The 19,069-nt window shown below is 35.4% G+C and overlaps 1 protein-coding gene across 2 annotated transcripts; it reads right to left on the reverse strand.

The window, feature by feature from the left end:
• Positions 1–1,163: 1,163 nt before the first annotated feature.
• LOC145639064 (protein PAT1 homolog) lies at positions 1,164–18,840 on the reverse strand. 2 transcript variants are annotated; one of them, XM_081690183.1, is made up of 6 exons: positions 18,659–18,840; positions 18,202–18,288; positions 9,060–9,199; positions 6,351–6,407; positions 4,608–4,668; positions 1,164–3,778 (listed from the first exon to the last, which is right to left on the reverse strand). In XM_081690183.1, exons 2-6 carry the CDS (start codon positions 18,275–18,277, stop codon positions 1,716–1,718), a joined length of 2,397 nt encoding a protein of 798 aa, XP_081546309.1. In that variant the 5' UTR covers positions 18,278–18,288; positions 18,659–18,840; the 3' UTR covers positions 1,164–1,715. The 2 variants fall into 2 exon arrangements, with proteins under 2 accessions (XP_081546309.1, XP_081546310.1); XM_081690184.1 differs by having other exon boundaries at positions 18,202–18,294.
• Positions 18,841–19,069: the final 229 nt, after the last annotated feature.

Here is a 19,069-nt window from a genome sequence, read left to right on the forward strand (position 1 = left end):
ACTTTCAGTCTACAAATCTTCTTCCAACTAAGCCAATGGATCTTTCTTTCGCCCTTTTTTTTACCCCACCAAAATTGAGAAACAAGAGATCGAATCTCATCACAAAAAGAGGAAGGTAGTCTACAAACACTCATCACGTATGTGGGAATAGATTGGGCCACTGCCTTTATCAAAATTTCCCTACCCGCTTTTGAAACACATACCTTTCCACCCTTGAAGCTTTTTCCATAATTTTTCCTTGACTCCTCTAGTTAAAACCTTCTTCGATCTCCCAACCGTAGTGGGCAAACCCAAATAACGATCATGGACACTAACCATTCGAACCCCAAGAGTCGAAGCAATCGCATTCCTCTTGTCATCCTCGACACCCCCACTAAAAGAAACAGTAGTCTTGTTAAAGTTCACTTTTTGCCCCGAAGCACGCTCATAAACATTCAAAACAATTTTAATCACCTCACATCCCTGGATTTAGATAGGTTGAAAATAACCACTCAAAATGATCTTGTTTTTTTAATTATAAATAAACCCACAGCCTAATATGTTCTTATGTTCATGATATTCATTCCCACAAATTGATTTAAATGGAAATTTAAATTTGATTCTTGATTATCAATTGGAATTGGATTAATAAGTAGTTGAATCAATTTCACCATTAGCGATACAAAGCTTGTGTTTCATACTCCGTATATTCTTATTTCATCCCAGAATAATTGAGACACTTGACTTTTTTTTTTATCAGCTTTGACCGTCTTTATATTAAATAATTAATACAACAAGTTCCCCCCACCCCCCCCCCCCCCCCAAAAAAAAAAAAAAAAAAAAAAAAAATTATTAACATGTTACCTCATACAACAGTTAATATAAAGGGTTAAAGTTGGAAAAAAAAAAAAAAAAAGTCAAATATGTCAATTATTTTGCAACAGAAGAAACATGAGAATAGTCTCTAAAGAAAACTTGAAAATGTTAAATCGACATACCATTTGACTAACATGTACTTCACATTTAGCTAAAATGGTTAGAGCTATCAACTATCCTCCCGGTTTTTGTCATTTTGACTTTTTAATCACTAAAACTTCAATATGTTTTTTCCAAAAAAAGAGGCCACAATGCCATAACTATCAATTATGTTACGGACAAATACAGCAAAATAAGCCTTAAAGAAATGAGGCCAAAAATTAAAACAACATTAATCTAAAACATTGGTTTATTATTGTTACATACAAGCAAAGATAAAGACAATTATAATCTTCGCGTTGCCATCTTAAAATTTCCCTGGCTTACAAGGCAACCACTTCGTATTATATGATTCAATTCCCAAACTACAAAAGCTCTACGGCTTTGGGCTAAATGCATGAATAGCTAAATGGAACAGCCGATGGCGGCCATACTTGATCTTCAATGTGATGCAAAATTCTCCCAGCTCCTTCAAACCAAATAACACAGGAACATGGGACCCACTTATGGACCCTGTACATCCTACTTTAACTATAGAGCATCATAAAAAAAATAAGCTCCATCAAAGACCATCGACAACCAAAAAACTTCTAACTTGGTCTTACAGGTTCAAATTTCAGGGGTCTTCAAATGGATTACCAGCAGTTTCTTCCACTTTGGCAACACGAGGAATCGAAATACTCTGCATTGTAATAAACCATTTAAATCACATGCCTGTTAATTCATATGGATGCCTCGAGAGTTCATGTGACATCAAATTCTCAACCATCAAAACTACCACTGCCTCCATGAGCACCAGAACCAACTAACGGCACGGAACGATGTGCAAGATCCAGCAAGAGTTTCCGTTGGTGCTCACTAGTATGAGGAAGACTTGCTCGTAACAGCTCAACTGGCATTTCCTTCTTAATAGCCTTGGCCACATCAGTGGTCATGTTTGGCAATCCCTGCGTTTGCATTGGCTGCACAATGCTATCGTACTTGTTCAAGCAATATTTCAAGAGTAGATTGAAAAATTCATTAAATGATGCCTGCCAGAAGGCTGGATTGGAAAATTCATGGGCGTCTCTAAGTAACTCAGCTGCTCTGTCAAGAACTGATTTTACAACAACAGAGGCACCATCTCCAGCAGAACTCCCAATAGGCCGAAGTGGAGGTTGCTCTGAGGAACAGACAACTGCAGCGAGACAAGCACCCAGTCCATTAAGATCCATTTCACTTACACGCAAAGCTATAACCTTCCCAAGGTAAGAAGTCACCTCAGCAGCGGCTGGATCAGAAGGAAGGGTACCAAACAAGAATCTCAAGTGACGAAAAATGGCCATGCAAACTATCCGGAGGAGCTCACTTCCAGAGGAAATTATACCTAGGAACTTTGCAAGAAGCTTCCGTCCCTTGGGGAGAGAAACTATTCGTAGGAATACAAGATCATCCTTAGGAGCTTGACCATCTTTACCAAGTGGATCTACCAGCTGTAATGAGGCTGCTAATCCTTCCAGCTGGCTTTGCCGCCTTTGTCTCAGTTCACCACCACCATCTGGGAATTGATTAAATCGAAGGAAACGGTCTATATCATCAATATCAAGAAGAAGACAAAGACAATCCTCAATAGTCACTCTTGCAGCCAACATAGGTTCTTGTTCTAGGGGTTTATCAATAACTTTTTGTTCACCACTGCCAGAGCTAGTTGAATTCAGAGGATCAACTTCAAGAAGGGGTTTTGGCCTGCGGATAGAAGAGAAAGGAATCCTTCCCAATGCCTCAACTTGAAGAAATTGATGGGGCTCATCAGTAGGACGAGCTCTTGGAGGAAGATCTCTGAGTTGAGTGGGGCAAAAATGATGTTTCAACCTTGCACTAGCAGATTTTTTGAAAAGACAAGCTTGGTGATAGTAATCATCTACATATGGGTCATTGCTGTGTGTCGCTGCCAACTGCATTCTAAGAATATTCTCAATTTCATCTGATGTCATATACTTTGACCTATATACTGGCCACCCAACATCATTCCTCTGACCATTTGAATCAAAACCCTGTTGGTTGTACCGAAAATTTTGTCTGTTCCTCTGCGATGATTTAGGTCTTTGATCTCTGAAATCAGGGAGCCCCATCATTGCATCAAATTTGTTCAGCATGGGCGGTGATGCAGACATACGGGGGCCATAAAGTTGAGAATGTACCCCAGTTAAATTACCATAAGGCGGAGGAACTGGATGGTGCAGTCGCTGCTGCTGCTGCTGCTGCTGTTGTTGCTGCTGCTGCTGCTGAGATATCATCTGAGGCATCAATCCATTCTGATGTGGTAATTGATGTTGCAACATGTTGTTCACAAGGTTGGCACGATCTAACCATTGTCCAGGAGGGCGACCATCCATAGAATGACCTGGAGGGGAGAAGTGAGGCAGATTTGAAGCAAGATGGGAACCATGAGGTAAACCAGACATGGGACCAGAAAAGGATGTTTGTGAATGCAGTGTCATCTGTGGTCCACCAGAAAGGTATGGATTGTTTGTATGCTGTGGATGGTGGTTTGGTGGAAGCATCTGTGGCCTGGTCCCAGAAGAAGGATAGGAGGGGAAGGAAGACCTAGGCATGGGAATTGGTTCACTAGAGAAATTTTGATGTCGTTGAGGAAGAAGCTGAGGCGGGGGCTCAGGATATGATGACGTTCTGTGCAATGAATTAGACTCTGCAGCACGAACAGAGGAGCCATATGGTTGTGAAGACCACTTTTTGCTTTCAGGTACACCTTCTGGATGATATTCATGCTGATTATACCAGGCTGAATAGTCAATATCCTGTGACCACTCAGCTGCAGAAGAACCTAAAAAAATCAAAATGGGTCAAGACTTGAGAGAGCTCAATGAAATTTTAATGCTGCGTATATTCTGGACCAACGAAAGCAGATCAAGCCACAAAGGATGATTTTTGCAGATAGAGGAAAGGAGACAAAGCAAATTTATAATTTTTAACAATTTATTTCTAGAGCCAAGAAAGACAACAATAGTCAAAAGTCACCGTACAAGTGACCAGGATTCTACAACAGATACTATATCCTCTGAACTTTATTAAGGATCATATGCAAGAAATCTCAGAAACAAATAATACAAGTAAATGGAGTTGTGGCAACTCTTGGATAAATTCCATTTTAAAAACATTTTCTGGCTCAATATTCCTTTTCCATCTAAAAGACCTTCCATGCAACAAATACAGCTATCATGCTCATGTAAAGTATCAGGACCTTCAGTTGCACATCATTCGTCCCTGATCTTATCAGTCCAAAAATCAAACATACTCCTACAAAACAGCAAGAAAATTTTGTACTAAACAAAATACGAACTAAGCTTAAGCATAAATAATTATAACACATACACCTTCGTCCAAACTTCGAGGTCAATAAATAACCAAAATGGCTCAGTCTTCCACAGTATTAAGGAAGTCTGGAAAAATTCACTATTTTGGATGATTGAACTAAATCACTATACCATTAGCTAAACTACAGAAGCTTGATTTTACACAATAAGTAGGCCATGGTCTATCAACTGACAAGGAACTCCAGTAAGCATTCAAATCCCAAGATAATGAAAAGCAAGGAAAGAGTTCAATAGTCACACTTAATGTAGCAAATTTATGAGATATATGATTATACTCACTCTCTCTGGACCCCATATCACCAATGAAGCCAGTTCTTGGTTCACTGACTGTCCTGTTTAGCTGCATAAAAATAAAATTGTACCAACATAAGCTCTTAAACAAACATTAAACGCAGTAAACAAACAATAGAGGCATGAAAAGCACCAATCGGTTTAGGCAAAACTAGCACTGAAAGTCCAATCTCACTCAAAAAGTCCTCTGTTAATACATTTAGAAACATTTGGGAGGGAAAGAGCACAGAAATAATGACAAGACCAAAGAAAAAGCACAAGGTTTCACACTAACAAGGGATTTTAAACACATAATTGACTTCCACATGGTCCCTCAAGAATGATCACAGGTCGTACACATTATTAAGTGTGTACTTGCTATCTGCTAGGTCATGGGTTCAACACAAGGAAACAGCCTCTTAATGAAAACAAGGGTAAAGCTGCATACATTTGGACCTTCCCCAGACCTGCACTATGTAGCAGGAACCTTGTGCACTGGGGAATAATCATATATGGAGTACTTCACTACTTGACTTCCACATGGTCCCTCAAGAAAGGTTATTAACTTCTGAATTTCACCAAATGATTACCATGAAGTAAAAACCACAACATTTGCAGCACAAGTATGTTGGTAGGGAGCCTACACTACTATTGGCCCGTTTAAAAAGAGGTAATATATCGAGCTATTGGGAATGAATATAAATACAACTTTGCAAAGAACGCCCAATTACAATGTTCATGGTATCACAATACCATCACCAAACAAATATTATTTTTCACAACTTTCTATTAGCTTCCCATGCAATGGAATTGCATGGTGATGAAAATTTGTCGTACAAAAAGAGATACTTGGGGTACTGGAGTATTACCATTTGCATTGGCAAGGAACTTTCTTACAAAGCTATATATAGATTCATCACCTCCATTGTTACCAGTGACCAAACAAGCCCCAATTTCATTTTAATAAGTTGCATGAAATCACAATAGTCCTGAAAACCTAATGGAGACAGAAACAAAAAAGGGATAGAGAGAACCATGAAAGACATCTATAAATAAGTATAGCTCCTGAAAGCCCATTATCAGGCTTGCGCTTAAGTGATCAGATGAACCTTGAGAAAACAAGCACTCCCCATTGGAGCTTGGCACACATGCCGATGCAGAATTTTGACCAATAATATCTTTAATTTTCAGTAAGTATAAATTACAACAATTCAATATTTAAAATATATTCATTGAGATGATTCAATAAGTACCCACAAGACTATATTTTTTCTGATGTAGATATAATTTACAAACATAAGTCAAAGTGAGTCCAATGAATAGTGCAACAAGTGTCAATGGGGCACTTAGAAAAATCAGGAGTTATATAATTAAGAATTAGAAACAAACCACTTTGCACTTAAGTGATCACTGATCAGATGAGCTTACAGAAAATAAAATCTATAATTAAAAATCAGAGACAAATCAATACTTGCTTCTACGACAATCAGATGCAGTTCAATCAACTTTGTAGAAATATTTCTCCAATTTACAGAGTTTGCTTGTCACATGAGTACAATCTAAGGAACTCCCTACAATTAGAGAGATACAAAACTAAGTGATCAGTCGACACAATGCTCTTTCAGCATTTTTGGGAAATTAAGAAAACAAAGGGAAAAGTGGGGTACAATTCACACAAACTAGATTGGCACTTTCACATATATTCACCGATAGTAATAAAGTCAATAGATAAAGCCTATCTAACTAACTGACCTTTGTAAAAGCACCAGCCAGATCATCAATATCAGAAAAAGATCCAATGCCATCAACCTGCAGAGTAAAATTCCAATAGATATAGATATTAATATTCAAATCAGATGCTGCTTGAACAATACCATGATTAGAGCACACTTAATATGCAGAATGCAATTATATACAGCAAAAATTCAAATGAAAGACTATTCAAAATTTAAAATGGGAATTTAGTTTGGGATAAAAAAATTCTAGATATTAATTAAGTCAAAAGTGTGCTGAGTTAAATTCAGTAGCGTATACAGTAACATCATTTGGTCTGTTTTCAAGAAAGAAATAAAATACTTCCACCGTTCCCTTAATATTGCAACATGGGATATTGCAAAGATTTTAAGATTAGGAGTGAGATAGAAAAGAAACCATGTACAAATAAGGAAATGTTGCAATATTTGTGAAACTTCCCATAAGACCATCTCCAATGGTGAGACTTGAAGGAGTTTTTTTAGGAGAGAGAATTTTTTGCAAAGAATTTGACAAAAGTGTAGGCCCATTATCATATTATAATTATAATATATTTGTAATTTATTTAAGTTTTAGTTTTATATTTATTTTTTGAAAAACTTATAATACGGATTTGGTGGGCCATAAATTAAAAGTGACATTAGTATACTTTAGATAGTCTCACCATTGGGAAATTAGATTTCACATGAGTTGCTAAACTGAGAAGTAGATTAGGTATCACCATTAAAGGTAAAAAAAACAACTCATTTTGTATTTCAATACTCAAAGTTGAGTTTCACCAATGGAGATGGTCTGATATTAATTGTTGCAATAACATGGAAACGGGGGAAGGATTAAATATTCATTTTTTTTTTTTCTTTTTTTTTTTTTTTTAATGAGCATACTCACTACTTTCAATATTTTAAATCCATAATTTAACATGATGACTGAATATGAGAATATCAACAACTATCTCAGCTTTAAAGATCAAGAAACCGAAGATAATGCTCTAGAATATTGATCAAGGCTTGAAACTTTGTGGGGATTACCGTCTTCGATACAATTACAGTTTACTCAAAGAAATAAAACATAGGACCTCTCCAATTCATCAAAAATATATTGTGACCGAATATTCTCTAATAAGCAGGTACTATTACTAATTATGAAATAAAACTATCGCTTAACAAAATCACTACATGCAGTTTACATTTAACAGAACACATCTATTCACATTCAACTTGAAGCCAAACACATTATCATATATGGAGTACTTTCTAAACAAATTGAAAAACAGATCTTTTCTTTTTTTTAATACTACCTCCGTTTGACTTTTACACTATTCACACACTACACTTTGACTCACTTTTGTGACTTATAGATACGATAAAATATAGTCATGTGGGATCTTTTTTTAATCTTCCCGATGTATATTTTATACTACCTCCGGTCAAATTACTCGCAACTTTGGAATATTTTATATCTCACAAATACCCCAAAGTTGCGAGTAATTTGGACCGGAGGTAGTAAATATCTACTTTTATAATTTTACAATGTTGATGATTAGAGATATTTAGTGTTAAAACATGCGTTGGCAAACGTGATAATAGAAAGGTGTCAACTAAAAATAATTATTATTTTTTATTGCATTAAAGGTTTAACACAAATGGCAATAAACTACTTTTATTCATTACATTTAGAATTAACGCTTCACCACCTAGCTTATTCTATTGAGCAGAAGGAAACACATCGGGATAATGAAAAGAATTTACACAATTTCGGAGGAAAAATACAGTTCAAATGACTACTAAGTTCTACTATGAGAAAATATTACACAAAATTTGTCTCCAAATTTTTTTTTTTTTCAAGAGTTTAAAGATATTATTCACAATGTAAGGCCTTAATTACTTTACCACATTAATAATAATAATAATAATAATAATAATAATAATAATAATAATAATAATAATAATAATAATAATAATAATAATAATAATAATAAAATCAATTAAAATTAGTTCAGATTGCAATAATGAATTAATGATGCATATTGGCAAATAGCATTGCATTTATCATATATAATGCCCTATAATTTTGCATTTGACAAGGTAATTTTAATTTTTAATGCAGCAACAATATAGTAAAATAATGCAAACAAAACAGCAATGCCAACAATAATATCCATGGACTCTTCACATTGTAAGACTAAAAATTAACGAGTGCACATCAGCTAATCATTTATGTTAGTACACCACAAATAGAGAATTATACTCTCATTTAGCTCACTACAACCAGCCTAATTACAATTTTTTTTTTTTTTTTTTTTTTTATAAAGAGAACTCACACAACCTGCCCACTTGTATTGATGGCCTGATGGGTAGTGGCCAATCATTTCCCCATTTGTTGCCCGAAATTCACACACTTTCTTTTAGTGCTTTATTTCCATGCATGCAACAAGCTTTAGAAGTTTTTAGTGCTTTATTTCCATGCATGCAACAAGCGTAAAAAGTTTCAAAAGAAAAAAATGAGGTTATATGCTACATGACCTACATCAATTTGGAGGGCTGCTCATCGATTTAACAATCCCTACAAACATCAAAATGACTACCAGATAGACAAGAATATTGCAAATGATTAAATGTGAGAGAAAGCAATAGGACAGTTAAATTAATAGAATCTAAACAAAAACACAGATTTCAAACAAAGTCACATATACAATCGAAGAATATACACCTCTTCATGGTCGATTTGATAATCATCTTCAATTCCAGCTATAGGAATATCCTCCTCATCTTCAAGCCCTCCCAATTCCACTTCTTCAACAATATCATTGCCGAAAAATTCATACTGCGATGCGTCAAACAATCCAGGACCTGCATAAAACAATAAATTTAAATTAAATAACATGTAAAACCAATTTAATGATCATATTGCCATAGATATAACATCAACTTTGATCATGCATAAAGCTCTTAATCAAGTTTGCATAAGTAAAAAGCATGTTCAGAAATTGTCTAGTCCATAAATGACATCAAATAAATAATCAATACCTACTTATAACTTAAATACCACTCACAACATTAGATGGACAAAACCACAAATCCCAACTACTAATAACTACAGCTTGCATCATTTATAATACACCATTTAGCATTTAATTTATAGAGTTATCCTTCTATGGTCCATGGTAAACTATATTCCATTCAAAATTGTGCAACAGCTTGAATGGACTTTATCCATTTATCCTTTAATGGTCCATTGGGTTTTTAGCCCTCAATAAACTATCAATCAATCAATCAAAGCCTTAATCCCAAAAGTGGGGTCGGCTAACATGAACCAAATTTGATTATTCCGTGTAGTCATCAACATAAATCTTTCTCCTCCATCCCTTACGATCCAAAACTTCATCCTCACGTAAATCCATGCACTTCATATCCTTCCTCACTCCTTCCAACCAAGTCATCTTTGGTCTCCCTCTTCCTCGTTTAATCCCTCCATGGTCCCACTCTTCCACTCTTCGCACCGGTGCACCCTCGGGTCTCCGTCTTACATGTCCAAACCAACGCAGACGATTTTCCCTTAATTTATCTACAATGCCCGCCACACCTACTTTCTTGCGAATAACCTCATTTCTGATTCTATCTCTTAAAGTGTTTCCACACATCCACCTTAACATGCGCATTTCCGTAACCTCCATCTTTTTAATATGCTCTTTCTTAGAAGCCCAACATTCTGTACCATAGAGCAACACTGGTCTTATGGCAGTCCTGTAGAATTTTCCCTTCAACTTTAAGGGAATGTTGCGGTCGCATAGCACTCCCGTGGCCGCTCTCCATTTAAGCCACCCTGACTTAATCCTGTGGGTCACGTCTTGATCAATGTCACCATTCTTCTGGATGATCGACCCTAGGTACTTAAAACATTCACTCATGGTCAAATCCTTTCCATCCAAACTCACCACTTCATTGCTTGTCCCCCTCTGAGTGCCAAAACGACATACCAAATATTCAGTCTTACTCCGACTTAGCTTAAACCCTCTAGATTCCAACCTTTGCCTCCATTGCTCCAACTTGACATTAACCCCATCCTTAGTCTCATCCACCAAAACGATATCATCTGCGAACAGCATACACCATGGAACCTCATCTTGAATTGGTCTAGTTAATTCGTCTAGAACCGTTGCAAAAAGAAAAGGGCTTAATGCAGACCCTTGATGCAATCCGATTGTAATAGGGAAATCTTTTGTCAACCCTCCGCATGTCCTCACATTTGTTGACACATCCCGATACATATCCTTAACTAGGTCTACATACCTTCGTGGGATACCTTTCTTCAACATTGCCCACCAAAGTATCTCTCTTGGCACCTTGTCATATGCCTTCTCTAAATCAATAAAGACCATATGAAGATCTTTCTTCTTTACCCTATAAAACTCCATCATTTGTCTTATCAAATGGATTGCCTCCATAGTAGATCTCCCAGGCATAAAACCAAATTGGTTATCTGAAATGCTTGTGCATGCCCTCAACCTTTGTTCAATCACCCTTTCCCACAACTTCATAGTATGGCTCATAAGCTTAATTCCTCGATAGTTAGAACAATCTTGAGCGTCTCCTTTGTTTTTATAAACCGGGACCAAGGTGCTCTTCCTCCAATCTTGTGGGATCCTTGTAGCCGTCCATATCTTGTTGAAAAGGTTTGTTAACCAATCAATACCAATCTTACCCAAACACCTCCACACCTCTATCGGTACCCCATCAGGGCCAACCGCCTTCTTAGGTTTCATCTTCCTCAGTGCAATCTCCACCTCTACTCTCCTAATCCTTCGCACATACTCCATGTTGATTTCTTCATCACTCATAGAGGTATCTCCTATCACAACTCCATTACTTCCATTAAATAATTCATCGAAGTACCCCTTCCACCTGTCCTTGATGCCCTCCTCTTGCACTAGGACCATTTGGTTCTTATCTTTGACACACTTCACCATGCCAATATCCTTCCTTGCCTCTTGTCTTCTCTTTGCCATCTTATAAATGATCCTTTCTCCCTCCTTGGAATCAAGCTTTTCATAAACCTCCTGATATGCCTTTTCTTTTGCTTGGCGAACAGCTGCCTTTGCCTTACTCTTAGCCTCCTTATACGCTGCAAAGGTTTCATCACTCCTACATTTTCCTAAGGCTTGATAGCATTCCCTTTTTTGCTTAATTACTGCTTTCACCTCTTCATTCCACCACGAAGTATCTCTCTGTACCGAAGTTCTTCCCCTTACTTCCCCTAAGACCTCTTTGGCCACTCTTAGGAAACAGTTCTTCATTCGTAACCAGGTCATGTCCGGATCCACCTCTCCATCCCAATCCGCTTCTTCAATTACCTTTTCTGTAAAAACCTTAGCTTTTGCATCCCTTAGGGTCCACCATCTTATCCTTGGTTCTTCTTGTCTAACTTTTTTCTTCGCCTTCTCTTTCAGACGAATAGTCATTACCAATAGCCGGTGTTGGGTGACCACACTCTCCCCTGGGATAACCTTACAGTTTATGCAACTTTGTCTATCTATGCTCCTTGTGAGCAGGAAGTCTATTTGAGTTGCATTTGCTCCATTCCGAAAAGTTATCAAGTGTGAATCCCTCTTCTTAAACCAAGTATTAGCCAAAATTAAATCATATGATTGGGCAAAATCCATAATAGCTTCACCACCGGCGTCCCTCTGCCCATACCCAAAGCCTCCATGGACACTCTCATAGCCATCTCGGCTCGCCCCAACGTGCCCATTTAGATCCCCTCCAATATATAACTTCTCTGAGTGGTGGACACCCTGCACCACCTCGTCTAGGTCCTCCCAAAATTGTCGTTTCTCTTCTGCATCTAAACCCACTTGGGGAGCATAAGCACTGATAACATTCACAATCTCCTTGCCACATAGCAACTTCAGCCTTATCAACCTATCGTTCTTCCGATAGACCTCGATCACCTCTTTTGCCAACCTCTCATCGAGAACCACACCAACTCCGTTCCTAGCTCCACCATTCCTTGTTTTGTGGCTCGTTTCTTGCCCAACATACCATACCTTATACCCCAAAACCAAGCCTCGAGCTCCTTCTCCTGTCCATCTTGTCTCTTGGAGGCACATGATGTTCACGCGTCGTCTTTTCATTACTTCTACCAATTCTGCTGATTTTCCCGTAAGAGACCCCACATTCCAAGAACCAATCCGCAAACTAAATTCTTTTCTCCCACGCTCCCTCCTGATCCCAACTCCAAGTCCTTGATTATTTGACACCACAATTGGGCAATATGGCGCGTCGCTTCTGGGCGACGACCTAGCAACCCTTACATACTTATCACTGCACCCGGGTCTGGGAAGTGCAGCGCGTCGCTCAGTAGGGAACGCCCCAATGGCACGCCCTTGCTCATTTGACACCACACTCGGGCAATGTGGCGCGTCGCTTCTGGGCGACGACCTAGCAACCCTTGCATACTTATCACTACACCCGGGTCTAGGAAGTGCAGCGCGTCGCTGAGTAGGGAACGCCCCCACGAAAATATCTGTTTGGCTCATGTCATGGGATGTGACGAAGTTTTATACTGGTTGTCACTGGCCTACCGTAACCCTCCTCCTTTATCCAGGCTTGGGACTGGCAGCGGGAAACCCACTGGCGGAGTTCCCTCAATAAACTATATTCTATTCAAAATTGTTCAAATCTTCAATAGCTTGAATGGGCCAGCAATTAAAGATATGATTCCATGACAGATCTGTCATGGGAAAGCCAAAACTTGACACCAAGAGAAAAGACACAATGCCTATGTTAATTTAGAAATTTTTTGTGCGTTATTATCTTTGAATTATTTAGAATCTGAATTTTATTTTGGAGAATTGGAGAAGTCCCTTGAAAATAGGGGGGGAAATTGGGAATTAAATTGTTTACCATCACTAAGTCATTAAAATTAACTGCATTCAAAATCTTTTTCCAAATAGTTTATGAGAAAATGCAGCTCAAAAAATATATATTAGGCTTAAGAAAGAACGTGTGTAGGATCTATATCATCTAGTAATTATAGTATTAATCTACAATGATTTTAATCATTCTTGATAAGGTGTCCATGTTATACATTGCACGAGGGACAAATGGAAGGACGTTTCATGTACCTGACAATTCAAGGACGGAGATGCCTAGAGTATGTATCTTGAATTTTCAAATGGGACAAGGAAAGAAAAAGAGAGAAAATCAAATTTAGTAGGAGCAATGGCAGGGAAGAGGTGAAGGGAGATGTGGTAAAGGATATAAAACATCAATGATTGACTTGTTTCATCTTTTAATGTTCTATCTTCTTCTCTCATGTATCGTCTAGTATGCAAGACTTTTCTTAGGGACATATGGATGATTGAATTTTATTTTATTTTTTTTTATTCATTTTTTCTCTCCATATTATTTTACATAGCTTACATGAACCAAATCATCCACCCTATATTTCACAAGTCACGTGATAAGAGTTTGTCTAACTTTTTGAGAAAAAAATTATTAGTTTTAGTAAAACTTAAATTTCATGTTGAGATTAATTTGACATAGTCAAATTTGACACACATGCCAATACCCTAGGTTGTCCTAAGAGATACTTCCTTAGTTTCAAAATATTTGCAACACTTAGACCCCACATGCTAATATATTTCAGTTCATTTGCATTTGCACGATCTCCAATTTACATCTTTGACCATTAATATTTTTTTAGCTTAGTGTAAGTGGAAATTATAAGGCTGATATTTGGACAATTAAAGCTAAGGCGAATCTAATAAGATCCCGCATGCTTATTTAATTCTTTTTAATAATGCCCCGTGCACTTCACCTTATATAAATAATAACAATATGATAGTCCCATATGGAATCAATCACATCACATAAAATAAAAAAAAATAAAAAATAAAACAAGAATATTTGGAATGTAACATTAAAGTCAAAAACAATTCATAAGTAGTTTTGCCTTATTTAAATTATTTTGAGTTTTTAGGAAACCGTCAAACATAATTGCATAATCCAAGGGAATAATTTCTTTGCATAATAGTCAAGTCATCAATTCACAATCAATTAAATAAACCAATCAAAATTTAATATAAGTTAAAAGTGGAATACACTCAATATGGGTAGATCTTTTAGAAATGCCCAAAATAGTATATGGGGCTAACAAATTGTAACGACGGGAGCATTTAGCAAAAATAATTTTTGTTTGGTAAAAATAAGTTAAAGTTTGGTAAAAATAATGTTAGTTAGGTTAAAATAATGTCGGTTTAGTAAAAATAATTTACTTTAAAGAAGAAATATAATTGAGAATCAAATAAAATAATTCCACTCCAATAAAAATAATTTTAGTTTAGTAAAATAAATTTTAATTCAGTAAAATAATTTAACTTAGCAAAAATAATTTCAATTCAGAAAAAACAATTTTAATTCAATAAAAATAATTTCATTTCATTCGAAAGAAATTTAGTTCGGTGAACAAGGCCTAAATCATTAAAAGTGGTCGAAATTGTTTTAATTTTGATCACATAAATAGTAAAGCCTTGTTCTCTTAGGCTTAATTTTGTTGAACTGAATTAATTTTACTGAATTGTTATTACTTAATTCAAATTATTTTACCTAACTGGATTTTTTTTTTTTTTTTTTTTGGCTAAAGAGAAACTATTTTTAATAACTCATTATTATTCTTTCTTTATAGTTACTGATTTAATTGCACTTATTTTTACCGAATTAAAATTTTTACTGAACTAAAATAGAGCCAACTTTCAAAAACGAAAGTAACAGAAAAAGAGGAGATATTATGAACCTTTATTTTAATAAATTTCATGATAAAAAAATTGTTTTTAATACGTTACTAAATAATTATGATCAAAGTTAATAAATAAATAGTAAAAAAAACAAAAAAAAAAAGAATCGCAACAAACGTGCAAATTACTCTACTCCCTCCGTCCCTTATTTACATTCCTATTTCTAAATTTACACGGGAATTAAGGAGCTTGGATTAACCTTAAAACCCATAATTAGAAAGTACTATGGAAATTTTAAGACATGTATTGCTGTCTTTGAATAAAACAAAGATAGAATGATATTAAATAAATCACATGTCATTAATAATTTCAAAAGAAAAAAGACCAATTACATTTGTTTATGAAAAATAAAAGGACCAATCATATTGAATTATAGTACTGCACATTTATTTAGAATGTAATAAGTGAAAAAATTACGGTTTCTGAGCAACCATTAATTGCAAAATAGAAAAATTATTAAAAGTAATGCGATATCACAACTATTTAGGCATAATTTAGGGATATTTTGTAAAAAATCACTTACTAAAAAGGGAAAGTAGGAATGTAATTTTAAAACACTCAAAAAGGAAAGTAAGAATGTAATTAAGGGACGGAGGGAGTACAATAGAGGGAGTATTTAAGAAATATAATTTTGAATTTTTTTTCTCTTTATTTTATTTTTGAATTTTTACAAAGTATAATTTTTCTTTTTCCATGTCGTACACATACCCTAGAATTTTGAAAATTGTTGTTTTTCGTCCTTGTGCCCAATCTGTCCCTATCAATGTGTAAAAAGGTACACCAAGGCGCTATGGACTTCCCTTAAGGCATTCAAGCACTAGTCAATAATTTTTATGCGAAAAAAAAAATGTTGTGTGCCTTTAAGGCATTCATGCGCTCTTTTTCAAACATTGATCCCCGTACCCATCTTTGTGCAAACCAGCTTTAGTAACTCCAAGTTAGAGTCTGAATAATTAATTTTGCTAATTTAAGGATATGAATTATTAGTGTCTATATGTATGTTCTTCCACATAATTGTACTCGTTATTATACTAGGGAAACCCTTATCACCATTCTAAGGAGCTTGCTTATATCCTAAGTAATAAAAACAACTTAGGCACTACATGATCCCAATAGCAAGTGAAAACGCTTTAGGCAACCAATGCGAAGAGTTTAACTTCGTGATGAGAAAGCACTTAAAGTGCACTCTTTTAAGGATGATGAGCCAATACTATAAAACAATGGAATTTTCTCGAAATTACCTCAAAGAGAGACTTGTAAATCAAAAACCCTAATTTTATTAAATTAATTTTCATCAATTTAGAAAATTCCTAAATAGATATCTATTGGCCATCTTCAATCATCTTTGCCACCATAGCTCCAATGGCCATCTAACAACAAGCATTTAGGTAAATTTCATCTTTCTCTCTCTTTGATCTTAATTTCTTCTTTAACCCTCTTTTATCATCCTTTAATCTTTTTCAATAAGGAGACTTTGAGGATGGCTTTAGATTTTTTATTTTTTTTTTCCTACTATACAATGTAGAAGTACGCCCCGCAAAGTAGTTAGATATTTACTAGGATAGTCACATGGAACCTCCCTCCCCTTCTTTTAGCTCAGATCTATATTCTATTAATCGGAAAATTCAATAACACAAAACATTTTACAAAAATGATGTGCACCTAGACTATGAAAGATGCACACCATTGCCGCCTAGTGTGCCTCGATGCAATTTAAGCTTTTTTAACTAAACTTATATCTTATGGAATGGAGAAAGATAAAGCAATGGCAATGAAGGATCAACAAGGAGAAAAAGGAATGTGAAAACTTGATGGCTATATATTGGCCATTATCATATTCTTTGCTGGACAATAAACCTTCTCTCACCGATAATATTATGCTTAAAGTACCCAAAAAAAAAAAAGCAACTACCTCCCATATAGGAACCAAACTTATCTCTAACAATACAAGTAATATTTCTAGTGTTTTGGCCTAATTAAACATGTTATTGGATTAACACTATATATAGATGAAATAGTAAATCAACCATATCAAGCTGTAATTGATGGTACATTACTAAAGAAAGACTCTTGATCACTTATAAAAGGCTAAGTTTGATTCTATGTGAAAATAGTTGTCTATCTTCTTCCTTCACATTCTAACCCATCTTTCATGTTTGCACTTTGGCCATCATAAATGAGTACAATGAAGCTAGTTGCCAAGTTCGATCATTATAGGTAATATTTTAGATTGGAAATGGAATGTTATTCTTCATCTTGAAGTTATTGTAATTACTTTGTCATTGACAGCTAATATAAATGGTGTAATGGACCAAGGACAACTCTTTTTGTTGCACAGCAATTGCAACATATAGACTTTCATGCTAGTGGATGCACAACTTTGACTACTTAATACTTTTCTCTTCCCACATATCTTTCACCTTGCCTAGTTTTTCATTAAAATAATTGATAACCACCATACATTTTATCACCCAAGAAAATGTGTCAAATAAAAGAGGTGATTAAGATGTGACGTGGGAAAAAATAAGAAAATTGGTCACTAATATTTTAATAGTGCAAAAGTCAGTCAATAAAAAGCATGAAGCATGTAATGTTAAAAGTGTTTTAGCCGATATGAGGTATATTGATAATTATTGTGTATAGTAGTGTATAAATTTGAGTGACACTTTACAAGTGAAAGAGATATCGGCTTTACCAAGGCGATGTAAGTATCTAGAGGTTAACTATGAATGGGGTAAAAATGCATTCCTGACCCATTTACCTTTAGCATTTCACACTGGCAACCCATGCTTCATAGCAGTATCTAGTAATTAACGAAACCCATCAAAATCAAATGCAGACCAGCAGCATTTGCCTACAATAGCATCTAGCATACATCCCAATATCTTTCCTCTAATCAACTAGAAAAAAGACGAAGCAAATTACTAGCAACACACTTGCTATCAGCAAAATTCGATTAACCGCATTTCTTACTTTTACGCCATAACTTACCTTGCTTATAAGGTTTTAAATAGTAAAATTCAGACACACTTCACTTAGAGAATTTGAAATTCTTACCAGGCTTGCCGATTAGCCCATTTTTCTTTCCATTCTCCGGGTCTTCCCCATCGACTTGAGTCGATGTAGGATCCATAGAAGATTCCACTATACCTCAAGAACAAGAAAATAACTTTCAATAAAGAATATCAGGAATACTGAAAATACGAACTAATTGCAGCAAAATGAATCCAACAAATAACCAAATATGATTCAATTATCAAATTAGTCTCATAATTTTAGGGAGAAAAGGTCCAATTTTATAGTTTCATCCGAAAAATTTGATTCAAATACCAAATTATGCTCTTTTTTTTTTCAAGCAACAAATTAGAATTTAGTAATCATAACTCCAATAGTTCAATAATTGAGTTTAGAAGAACCCTAAATTGAGTATACTGAGAATTAAATCAACGAAAAATTCTAGATTATGAAATTGAAATTCGATGATTGCAAAATGAGAGCAAAATGTTACGAGTACCTCAGAAGCTGCTCCAATGGAAGATAGAAGTATCAGAAGTCGCGTTAATGGAGAAAGTGGGTTGCGCTGAATAGGAAACTGAAAGAGAGAGAACGAGGACAGATCTAGGTTTTTGGTAAGATGATGTTTGCTTAAGTAATTTTTTATTTTTATTCGTTTTAATTTATTTGAACGATTTTTATAGAATTTGTTTAAATCAAAATTAATTCCTACTTTGTTTCAAAAAAAAAATAATAATAATTTCTTTTTTGTGTTGTTAAAAAACTTATTCCTAAACGGTGTCCACGTATTTTTAAGTGTAAAACCACAATTGATGATAGCGGATTTACTTTACATTACAATCGCAATTTTTGGTAGTTGTTGTATTTGAAGAACCAAATTGCTATTGGCGGTTCTTTTTGTTGTTTTCTG

The sequence above is a fragment of the Chenopodium album genome, chromosome 7 (assembly GCF_948465745.1).
Source record: "Chenopodium album chromosome 7, dcCheAlbu1.1, whole genome shotgun sequence".
NCBI classification, from domain to species: Eukaryota; Viridiplantae; Streptophyta; class Magnoliopsida; order Caryophyllales; family Amaranthaceae; genus Chenopodium; species Chenopodium album.